This window comes from Cervus canadensis, chromosome 12, assembly GCF_019320065.1.
Source record: "Cervus canadensis isolate Bull #8, Minnesota chromosome 12, ASM1932006v1, whole genome shotgun sequence".
Taxonomy (NCBI): domain Eukaryota; kingdom Metazoa; phylum Chordata; class Mammalia; order Artiodactyla; family Cervidae; genus Cervus; species Cervus canadensis.
This window is the reverse complement of record NC_057397.1, coordinates 64,369,708-64,380,287: the sequence shown is the minus strand read 5'-3', so window position 1 is coordinate 64,380,287 and position 10,580 is coordinate 64,369,708. Positions and strand designations below refer to the sequence as shown.

The window sequence follows — 10,580 nt, the reverse complement described above, 5'->3', positions numbered from 1 at the left end:
CCCGCGTCGGCCCCGCCCGCGGCTCGCCCCGCCTGAGCTGCTAGCCCAACCCGGCCCCGGCGTCGGCCCGGCCGTCCGCCCGCCCGCTGCGGCTCGTCCGCTCCCCGCTCCCCCACCCCAGGCTCCTAGCCTCCGCGGTCCGGGGCCGCGCCGCGGGACCGGGAGGCGGGCCATGGCGTCCTGCGTGGGGAGCCGGACCCTGAGTAAAGATGATGTGAACTACAAGATGCATTTCCGGATGATCAACGAGCAGCAAGTGGAGGACATCACCATCGACTTCTTCTACCGGCCGCACACCATCACTCTGCTCAGCTTCACCATCGTCAGCCTCATGTACTTCGCCTTCACCAGGTGCGGGGCGGGCCGGGCGCGCCCGAGGGCGAAGGGGAAGGGGCTGGCTGGGGACGCGGCGGGGCGCAGGGGGCGGGGGAGAGCCATGGCCGGGAGAGGAAGCGGGCTCGTTCTGCTCCCCGCGCGGGCTCGCCCGCCGGCAGCTCTGTCCCCGAGCACACCCAGCTTCGCTCCCCTACCGCTCCTCAGGGACCGGCGCTCGTCCCTTCCCTGCGACCCACCTCCATCCTCCACCCACCCCCACGCCTGTCCCCATACCGCCTCTCCCCATGCAGCGCCTCGGGCCACCCCGGGAACACGCGTGGCTCCGCTGGCGCGATCGCCCTCCCTTCCTCCTCCCCGGCTCCCAGCCTCGCTCCCCTCTCCACGCATCACGACACCAGCCCCCTCCTCTCCGGCCTCCGTCCCCGCCTAGCACACCGCATGAATCATCTGGTATGCACCACTTGCAGCACACATGTCCCCGCTGCAAACACCCCAGTCTACGGGCGTCTTTCACGCGCCATGCCCAGGCCCGGGACACAACCCAGACCCCTTCCCCGCGGAACTCCTCCAGGGTTCAGCACTACCTGCCCACAGAATGCACTCCAGTGTGCGTTGCACGCAAGTCGTCTCGCATAACCCTTCCCGCAGCCCCAAACACGACCGCCTGTACCACAACGCAAACTGCCAGCCATGCGTACACATCACAGCCAACATTCCAGTACTGCCACACGGACGCCAGCCCATCACGCATCACACGGTGCCCTCTCTGTTCTGCTCTTACCCTGGCATGCATGCTGAAATGAGACATTGTCAGGCCACTGGAGCAATGACCGGTGCGTTGCAGATGCTATGGAAAGGGTTAAATAAAACACTCACACCACACACACTATAGCACAACTCTCTTACCGCCTGAAAACATACATGCACACACACTCAAAACACTTCTAATATGCACTTGTGCCTAGGAGCTACCCCGCCCAACTCTTGTTGACCCACAGCTTATAGCTACCTCAACTGAACATGAAGTCCCTCAGCCCCAAGTCAAGGAACTGATTCCTGCCTAAAGGACCAGTAGGACCTTGGGTCCTACTTTTAAGGGTTTATATTTTCTGAATGAACCTCTTTAAGGAAAGAAAATGTGTGTTTATACCAACCATGCTTAAGCACTAACTTAGAGATGTGGAGTTTTGGAGCCAGACTGTTGGTCGCAAGACTATTTGTGTGACCTTGGTTAAGTTGTTTAGCCTTTCTCTGAGCCTCAGGATTCTCCTCTGTATAATGGGGATAAAATAGGTCTTTACCTAATATGGAGTTATAAGGATTAAATGAACATGTGTGAATGTACTTAACAGAGTACCTGGCACATGATACATAATTAATGTCAGATCAGTTCAGTTTAGTTGCTCAGTCGTGTCCGACTCTTTGTGGCTCCATGGACTGCAGCACGCCAGGCCTCCCTGTCCATCACCAGCTCCTGGAGTTTATTCAAACTCAAGCCCATTGAGTCAGTGATGCCATCCAACCATCTCATCCTCTGTCATCCCCTTCTCTTCCTGCCTTCAATCATTCCCAGCATCAGGGTCTTTTCAAATGAGTCAGTTCTTTGCATCAGGTGGCCAAAATATTGGAGTTTCACCTTCATCATCAGTCCTTCCAATGAATATTCAGGACTGATCTTTAGGATGGACTGGTTGGATCTCCTTGCAGTCCAAGGGACTCTCAAGAGTCTTCTCCAACACCACAGTTCAAAAGCATCAATTCTTCGGTGCTCAGCTTTCTTTATAGTCCAACTCTAACATCCATACGTGACAACTGGCAAAACCAAAACTTTAACTAGATGGACCTTTCTTCTTTAATATATTTTATCTAACAATCAATGGTTCTCAGCCCATCCATAGAAACTGTACAGGAGTATATTTGGTGACCTCAGTATTGGGGGAACTTTTGCTATTTAGCAGGTGGGGGTTAAGGATGCTAAATGTGTAAACGCTTGGGATAGTGTTTAAGACAAAGAATTGTCCCTGACTCACAGGCACATGTGTGCACCTACACACTTGTATACACGCAAGTGCCAATGGTGTCTCCCTTGAGAATCAATGCAACTTTTTCAGATTTTCATAAAACTGATAATGTCCTCCTACATCACACTTGTTCTTTTCCTCCACAATCCATTTAACTCTTGGTTCTTATTTTGTAAATGTTTATCTATTTGTGTGAATCTATCTAAAGGCATAAAGCATATGAAACAATTATTCTTAATGATTGAGGGAAACAGCTACTTTTATGGTAAAATATTCTGCTAATTCTCTGCTGTGGAGTAAGGACAGATCTTTTCAGAGTATCCAACCAAGAACATATTTCTAGCTTTGGAGAGAAGTCTTGTCCCTAATTATGGTTATCCTCAAATACTTATCATGTCATTTGATTTTACCACCTAGTATCTTTGTCTGTGTGGCCACTTAATATTGCTTAGCCCCTGATTGCTTATCAGTACATAGAGTGAAAATATTTAGTAATACCTGATAGGATTTCATTTTAAGTGTTCAGTTCATCTTTTTAGATCATCTGTATTTAGCTTGTGCATGCTAAGTGGCTTCTGTTGTGTCTGGCTCTTGGTGACTCTATGGACTAGCCTGCCAGTATTCTGTCCATGGAATTCTCCAGGCAAGAGTACTGGAGTGGGTTGCTGTTGCCTGCTCCAGGGGATCTTCCCGACTCAGGGATTGAACCCGTGACTCAGGTCTCCTGCATTGTTGGGCAGGTTCTTTACTCAATGTGTAATGAATAGTAAGTGCTCAGTAAACATTAACTATTATTATATCATTTCATTGTGTGCCGCTGCCTCCTACATTAGATTTTTCATTGAGTGAGGGTATGGTGTGCTCTATAATTAAGAAAAAGAATAAAGACTTTGGAAAATTGGACAATGCTTTGCCTGGAGAACATATATGCCTGTTTCATATCAACTTCAGTTTTACTTTGTCTCATGTGGGTTGGCAAGGATGGAGTTAGTACAGGAGTTTCTTTGGAAATTAGAAAAGTAATTATGCTGTTTTACTTTAAATAATAAGAAGCAAGAATGAGCAGTGTGTGTTTCAACCTTTTACCTTATTATTCTAGGCCCTTTCAGAGCAGATTTCTCTTCCTCTTTTCTAATATAGAAAGTCCCATTCTTCTGGAAGTTCCCTTTTACAGCATGTCCTGCCAAAGCATTCAATAAATTACAGCAGTGAAAGTATAAAAAAAGAGTTTGAATTTTAACAACTTGTCAAAAGTAATAGAAAAGGCATAATCTGAACTGTAGGCCATGGTCTTTTCCAAAATTGATTATGATTTTACTTCTCCCACTAATTTCACAGAGACAGAAATCATACATTAAAGAACTACTTCAGAACAAGTTTCATGCTATATAAAATCAAAAGCACCATTAGTACAATTAGTGCTTACTGTCTTACTCATTTTTGGTAGTGATTTATGACCCTTTAAACTGAGACATTACAGTGATCGCTCTGTCTTCTTCCATAAAGATTGAAAGTAATGACTTCGTAAATGAAGATTATTCATTTTGTGCTCTTTTGCAGTAAGAACCTTATTTTATAACAGGGTTTGAGCTGGTGACTGTTCAGAGCAATTCTTTCAGTGAAACTTTAAAAATATGTCTTAAAGTTTGTTTTTCAAAAACCAGTGGTTGAAGAGAGCTGGGGGGTAGAATACTTTCCCGGTGTCAGATTACCAGTACGCATGAAACCCTACCTGGCTCATGACACATGATGCAGAGAGACACAGCAAGAATTTAGGATTGCCAAGGATTAGGTGCCTTACACAGAAGTCCAAAACAAGTTTGTATTCGTCCAGTAGTGCTTTTGTTAAATGGCAACTAGGCCAACTCACTGTTGAATCATAGCGTTTCAGTCTGCAGTCCCTATCACTGTCATTCACAATAAAGCCAGATGCTATTGAATCCTGCCGCCTAAGATTGGAAAAAGCTCACTTTGCCACATTTTAGGGTAACCGGTTTTAGAAATCAAACGCCTTGGCATATGTCTTATAAAAGGGTGTTCAGCCAACGTGGGGGCAAGGATAACCTTTGTCTTAAGCTCTGAGCTCGCCTTTCATAGGTTGGTAAACTTGGACACGTTGACTAGCCTTAGTTTCAAATGCTCGGGCTTTAGATTTGAAAATGCCAAAATTTACTAGATCCCATTGGTAGCAGGTCACTCTCTCCTCAAGAGGCGCCTGGCAGTAAAGCAGTGAAATCACTCTCTCCAGTGACAGTTGTCCAGCAAAAGTCGTCACTTACCCAGAAGAGATTGCCTTCCTGCAGCTTCCAGTACCGGAGGCGTCATCCACTCACCTGGGCTACTTTTCTCCTTAATGTGGGACTGAGGAGGCGGATGAGGGCAGGCACATGGCCAGACTTCTGATTGATTGATTTCTACTTGTTCGTGATAGTGGTTTTCACGTCCTTTCCCTTAGTGGCTCTGGAGCTCCAGCTTTTCTTCATCTTGCCATGGAGCCGTCGTTCTACCTTCTGTGTCTCTTCCCTCCTGGAGACCCGCCAGCCTTCCCTGTTTTTTCCCTTTAGACCATGTCAATTCCCATTAGAAACTGTCTCCTGATACTGCTGATTCAGTTGTCTCGAGCCTGTTTCCTTTAGGTACAGCGTGTTCTTTCTTTCCCAATAACAGAAGGCCTTGGCTGTCCTTGTTCCCGGACACCAGCAACGTTAAGTGATTGTCCACGGCAGCTGTGTGTTGGGGTGACACCAGCCCTGGAGGTGGAGGCGTGCCCTGTGTTAGCCCCCTCTAAAGAGGTCCAGCTAACCCTCCTAACACTCCTCTTCCTCACTTCCTATGTGAATCATTTCTTTTTATTGGATTAAAATAAGCACCTCTTTATATCCTTTCTTGTCCTTATTTCTGGTGTTTTATGTCCTTAACTGGAGAAGGAAATGGCAACCCACTCCAGTATTCTTGCCTAGAGAATCCCTTGGACAGAGGAGCTTGGTGGGCTGCTGTCCGTAGGGTCGCACAGAGTCAGACACGACTGAAGTGACTTAGCATGCATGCATGCGTTGGAGAAGGAAGTGGCAGCCCACTCCAGTATTCTTGCCTGGAGAATCCCGTGGACAGAGGAGCCTGGTGGGCTGCTGTCCATAGGGTCGCACAGAGTCGGACATGACTGAAGCGACTTAGCATGCATGCATGGCCTTAATGAGATTATTCATTTCTTGAAAGGGAAAATGTGTCATATTTCTTTGGGGTCTTTGTGTATACCCCAATGATATATATATATATATATATATATTTCTTTCATATTATTTGGGGTAATGTATATAATGGGTTAATGTATATAATGTGTATTTCTTTGGGGTAAATAAGCACCTGGGTGACACAAAGAACTATTTGGTTTAGATGATGCTTACTTTGGAGAGTTGCATGCATAGTATTGCTGCTTAGTGTTTAGCACTTTATATATAGTTCTATTACCAATGACAATACAGTTTATCTTGTGATAGAATCCCTCTCGCCCCAGATTTCTGTAGGGACGTTCACAAGTATTTTAGGGCCAACAAATTTGAAAGCCCAGGACTCACAGGCAGCAAGGACTGCTTCCTGAGCCCTCGTTGTACTCAGTTTAGTTCAGCAGTCCGTATTCCGCCCAGCCCGGGCCTCCGGCACCCTGGAGTTCATCTAGTTTATCTTCACCAGGTCCAGCCGGGCCTCAGTAGCGTTCAGAGCTGTCCTTCACTGCCCATGCCCAGGCTTTAGCTCACAAACCCCAGCTCTTTGCCATAAGACACACCCAGGCCTTGACCCACCCTTCCCTTCAGACCATCCTCCACACTGCTTTCCTCATGACCTTTCAAAGTCAAGGTCGTGATCCCGTCCATTCCGCTTACAGTCTTTCCCTAGATCTCCATCACCTGTCAGGAGTGCCTGCTGGCCCCTGAGGGCCTTCATTATAGAGCCTTACACCTGCTTCCGCTGTACATGGCACACACTGCAAGCCCAGGCGGCCCCACACCTGGTGCCAGGCTGGCACCTCCCTCTGACTTGAGAGCGCCTTCTGCCTACCGACAAGCCCATGGCATCCCCGGCAACCCACCCCATGGTCCCCTCCCAGACACCTTTCTTGGTTGTTCCTGGAAGCTCAGAGGAAGAAGTGTTTATGTACAGTTAAGTCTCCCACATATGAACGGGTTCCTCCAAGGATGCATTCGTAAGTCCAGTTTGTTCGGAAGTCCAGAGTTCACCGAGGTACCCAGCTAACACAATTGGAGGGCAGGCTGTTTCACTTAGGCTTGATGTTGAAGGAACGCACGTTTCACATCTCTGGATGTTCACAACTTGAAGGTTCGTAGGTAGAGGACTTACTGTACTTCCAAACATCTTTTATTAGTATCTCTCTCCTATTGTAATATTTGTTTTTATATAATTTATTGAGAGCAGATATCTTAATCATCGCAGAATACACACCCAGTAAAATGCTAAATGAGTCAAATATAAAAAATAATTTATTCAATATGAACTTTCAAAAAATATCACTCTTCTCTGTCAGTTGATATTTCAGCTCTAATTCTTGAAAAGAATCTTTAACATTTTATGAAATGAAATGAATGTGGTCTTCAAAGCTGATATCAAAGTTAGTTAACATTGGTCCACTTTGTAATTCAAGACTGAGTTTTCCATTGGGAGAGAGGATCCTTAACAGTGTGTAGCCTCCTAAACATGACCCTATCTTTGTGTCTGTTTCAGAGATTCCTCTTAAAGAGATGGAAACGACAAGATGGCAGGGGGAGAGGGGACAACCAACTTTGCATTTAGGAGTCAGGGTTAAAGATTCCTTACCTTCTTGGCCCCAGGGAGACAGCCATGGTTAAAGATTGTCTATGAGTGGAAAGAATTTGCTTGTTTTCCCTGGTCTTTTTGCTCACTGCCTGTACCCTGTTCAAGTTTAAAACTCCGAAGCCAAAGTTTTTGTGTTCAAACCTTTGTTAAAAAATGTTAGGGCTTTCCTTTCACTTGTCCTGCTTTTCAGGTTCTCTCTTGGGTAGGTTGTTGTTTTATCTCTAAGTCTTGCCCGACTCTTCTGCGACCCCATGGACTGTAGCCCGCCAGGCTCTTCCGTCCATGGGATTCTCCAGGCAAGAATGCTGGAGTGGGTTGCCATTTCCTTCTCCAGGGGATCTTCCACCCAGGGATCGAATCCATGTCTCCTGCATTGCAGGCGGATTTTTACCACTGGGGAAGCCTCTCTCTTGCACTAAGACAGGGTGACGTGAGGTGTTTCAGCCCCTGGCTGGTCAGCGCCGAGGCAGGGGAGTCATCTGCAGCCTCTGGGCCTGGGCCGTGGCTCCTCCTCACGTTCCCTGGGTCACGCACCGCCCCGCCCTGGCCTCTTCCCCTCTCTGGCACCCACCACGTTGAGAAGGCCTGCTCTGTGCCCGGCCTTGGGCTGGGCCCTGGAGCTGCTGCGGGTGAATGAGAAGGGATCTTAAATGACAGTTTTCCTGTCATCTGTCCATTTGGTGTTTTCGCTGTGTATGGTCAGGGCTACCCCAGCGTGCTGCTGCTGGAACACATCCTAAATTTAGCAGAGCAAGGGGAAAAGAACTTTGCCTCCCTGGGCTCCTCTGTATCATACGGGTCAGTGTAGCAATCTTGACCTCCAGCCAGCATTCCAGAGGCCCTGGCACCTACTTCATTCTGCCTCTGTCTGTTGTAACTGTGGGCAAGATAAAGCGAGAGCTTTATTTTCCTCATCCTCCAAGCAATGATGATACTCTCCCGGAGAACTGTGGAGTGGTCCAACCAAATGGCAGCTGGAAAAGGCCTTTGGAAAGTTCAGCGGCTCCAAGACCGAGGTGCCTGTTGTTAGGGGCCTCAGAGGGCCTAGCAGAGAGGCCAGGGTGCTGCCCCAGCCTCACAGTTACCAGTGTGAAGTCCTCTTATTCTTTGTTGCTGCAAAGCAATATGTCTTAATTGAACAAGAATCCTGAGACCAGGAAAAGTCAAGATGGGGCTCTGGCAGCCCTGACTGCAGATCACAAACTTCCCCAGAAGTGGGAACCATATTAGTAGCTGTAGTTAGTAGTTAAGTTGCTAAATCGTGTCCGACTCTTGCGACCCCATGGACTATAGCCCGCCAGGCTCCTCCGTCCATGGGATTCTCCAGGCAAGAATACTGGGGTGGGTTGCCATTTCCTTCTCCAGGGGATCTTCCCAACCCAGGAATTGAACCCAGGTCTCCTGCATTGCTGGCAGATTCTTTACCGACTGAGCTATGAGGAAAGCCCGAGGGAACCATATTGCCCCCTGGCAAAGCCTGAGGAGATGGTACCAACTCCACAAACAGGGACCAATCTCATGTGAACAGTCTAGAGGTTTTGGGGGTCTAGGGGGGTTTTGTTAGGTTAATCAGAGGCTGTTCCAGCAAATTAAAAACTTTTCTCACAGGCCAAAGTTATACTAAGATAATTATTTAATTTTTGTGTCTTACTATGCTCTTCATCATGATTCTCTCAAAAAGTCAGGACTATGTCTGTTCATCTTTATCCATGGACAACGATAGGTATCGGCTAGCTGGGTGGGCAAAAATTACAAATTAATTACTGACAGGTCGTCTGTGCCAGGCACTGTTCTAAGTCCCTCACATGTGTTAAGTTATTTTATCCTCGCAACAACCCAGTGAGGTGGAACTGTTACTCTCCTTTGATATACTGAGGAGGAAACCAAGGCACAGAGAGGAGGGATGATTTGCCCGAGGTCACACTGGCTGATAGTGTGAATTCAGAATTCTGGCCCAGGAAGTCTGGCCACAAACCTTTCCTCCTTGTCACTGTACCGAACAGCCTCCTAAAGGGGAAAACACTTAGCCTTTGGGGTCAGTAAAATGCAGATTGTGATCATTTCCCCTTTCAAGGGTATTAGGAAGATTAAGAGAACTAATGTGCAGAGCAACTATAGCTAGCCTTCTGAGTGAGGCACAGACCCAGTGGATGTCAAGAGATAAACCCTTTTCGTCCTCTGATTGAAGGTCTCTGGAATCTGTAGTGTGGTCTTTGTAGCCTTAGTAGCCAAGTTGCTTTTCATGATTAACTATGGAAAATGTCCGTATCCCTTAGCGTTGTGGTTAAGTCTCTGGATGCCGGGGAGATGAGGGTCTCACAGAATGGCCCCGGTCAGCTAGTCGGGAGGCTGGTGGGCAGTGGGCCGCCTCCTCAGTCACCCATTCCATTCTTTCTACGCGCCCACCTTTTGTAGGCACTGTGCGAGTGCCCTGTCTGCTCTCAGGAAACCCAGAGGGCCTAGTGGAGACCCCTAGTCTGATCTGACTCAGATTTCTTCTTTAGCTCACCTGCCTACGCTTTGGTCTTTGATCACAGGAGAGTGATCTTCCTGTACTGTATGTTTTCACTTTTACCAAAGACCTTGCTCTCCATCTTTGATACTTTTTCTTTCTAATTAGGCAAATATAAAACGGCCAACTTTTCAGACTCGCTGCTGTTTTATTCAGGTTTAATCGGCCTTTTTTTTTTTTCTTTTCTTTTTTTAACTCCTGAAACTAGGCCATTCTTTGATCCCATCTTTCTAGTAAGATTGCTCAGAATTTACAAAATTGCAGCTTCATTGTTTATCGCCGATCCCTAGTTCTTACAAATTTAATGTTGATGTGTAATCCACTTTTTTGGAAAGTAATGTATCTGCATTGCTTAAAATCCAAGATATTCCACCGAGTGTATGGTGAGAAGTCTCCCCAACTCTTCATTTATTCTCTTGGGATAAAACAAAGTCACCATTTCTTGGGTGGATTCCCAGACACCCTGTGGAGCTCAGAGCACAAGTTACAAGTTTCGTATACCTATTTGTGCTCTTCTTTTTGCACAAAAAGTTGCTTACTATACTCCTGTTCTGCAAATTGCTTTGTTTACTTCATGATCTCTTAAATTACTCTGTACCAGTTAATTAAAAGCATCTTCATTGTTTTTATGGCTGCCTACTTTGAAGACAAAGGTCTGCCTAGTCAGAGCTATGGTTTTTCCAGTAGTCATGTATGGATGTGAGAGTTGGACTATAAAGAAAGCTGAGCACTGAAGTATTTATGCTTTTGAACTGTGGTGTTGGAGAAGACTCTTGAGAGTTCCTTGGACTGCAAGGAGATCCAACCAGTCCATCCTAAAGCAGATCAGTCCTGAGTATTCATTGGAAGGACTAACACTGAAGCTCCAATACTTTGACTAC

The 10,580-nt window shown here is 46.8% G+C and overlaps 1 protein-coding gene across 1 annotated transcript in view; it reads left to right on the top strand.

Moving 5' to 3' along the window:
- The first annotated feature begins 39 nt into the window (after positions 1–39).
- The window catches only part of PTDSS1 (phosphatidylserine synthase 1), a 69,199-nt gene continuing 58,658 nt past the window's right edge, over positions 40–10,580 (top strand). The window contains exon 1 of the mRNA XM_043483058.1: positions 40–351. Coding sequence (XP_043338993.1) covers positions 173–351 — 179 coding nt within the window. The 5' untranslated portion in view covers positions 40–172. The remainder of the gene's footprint in view (positions 352–10,580) is intronic.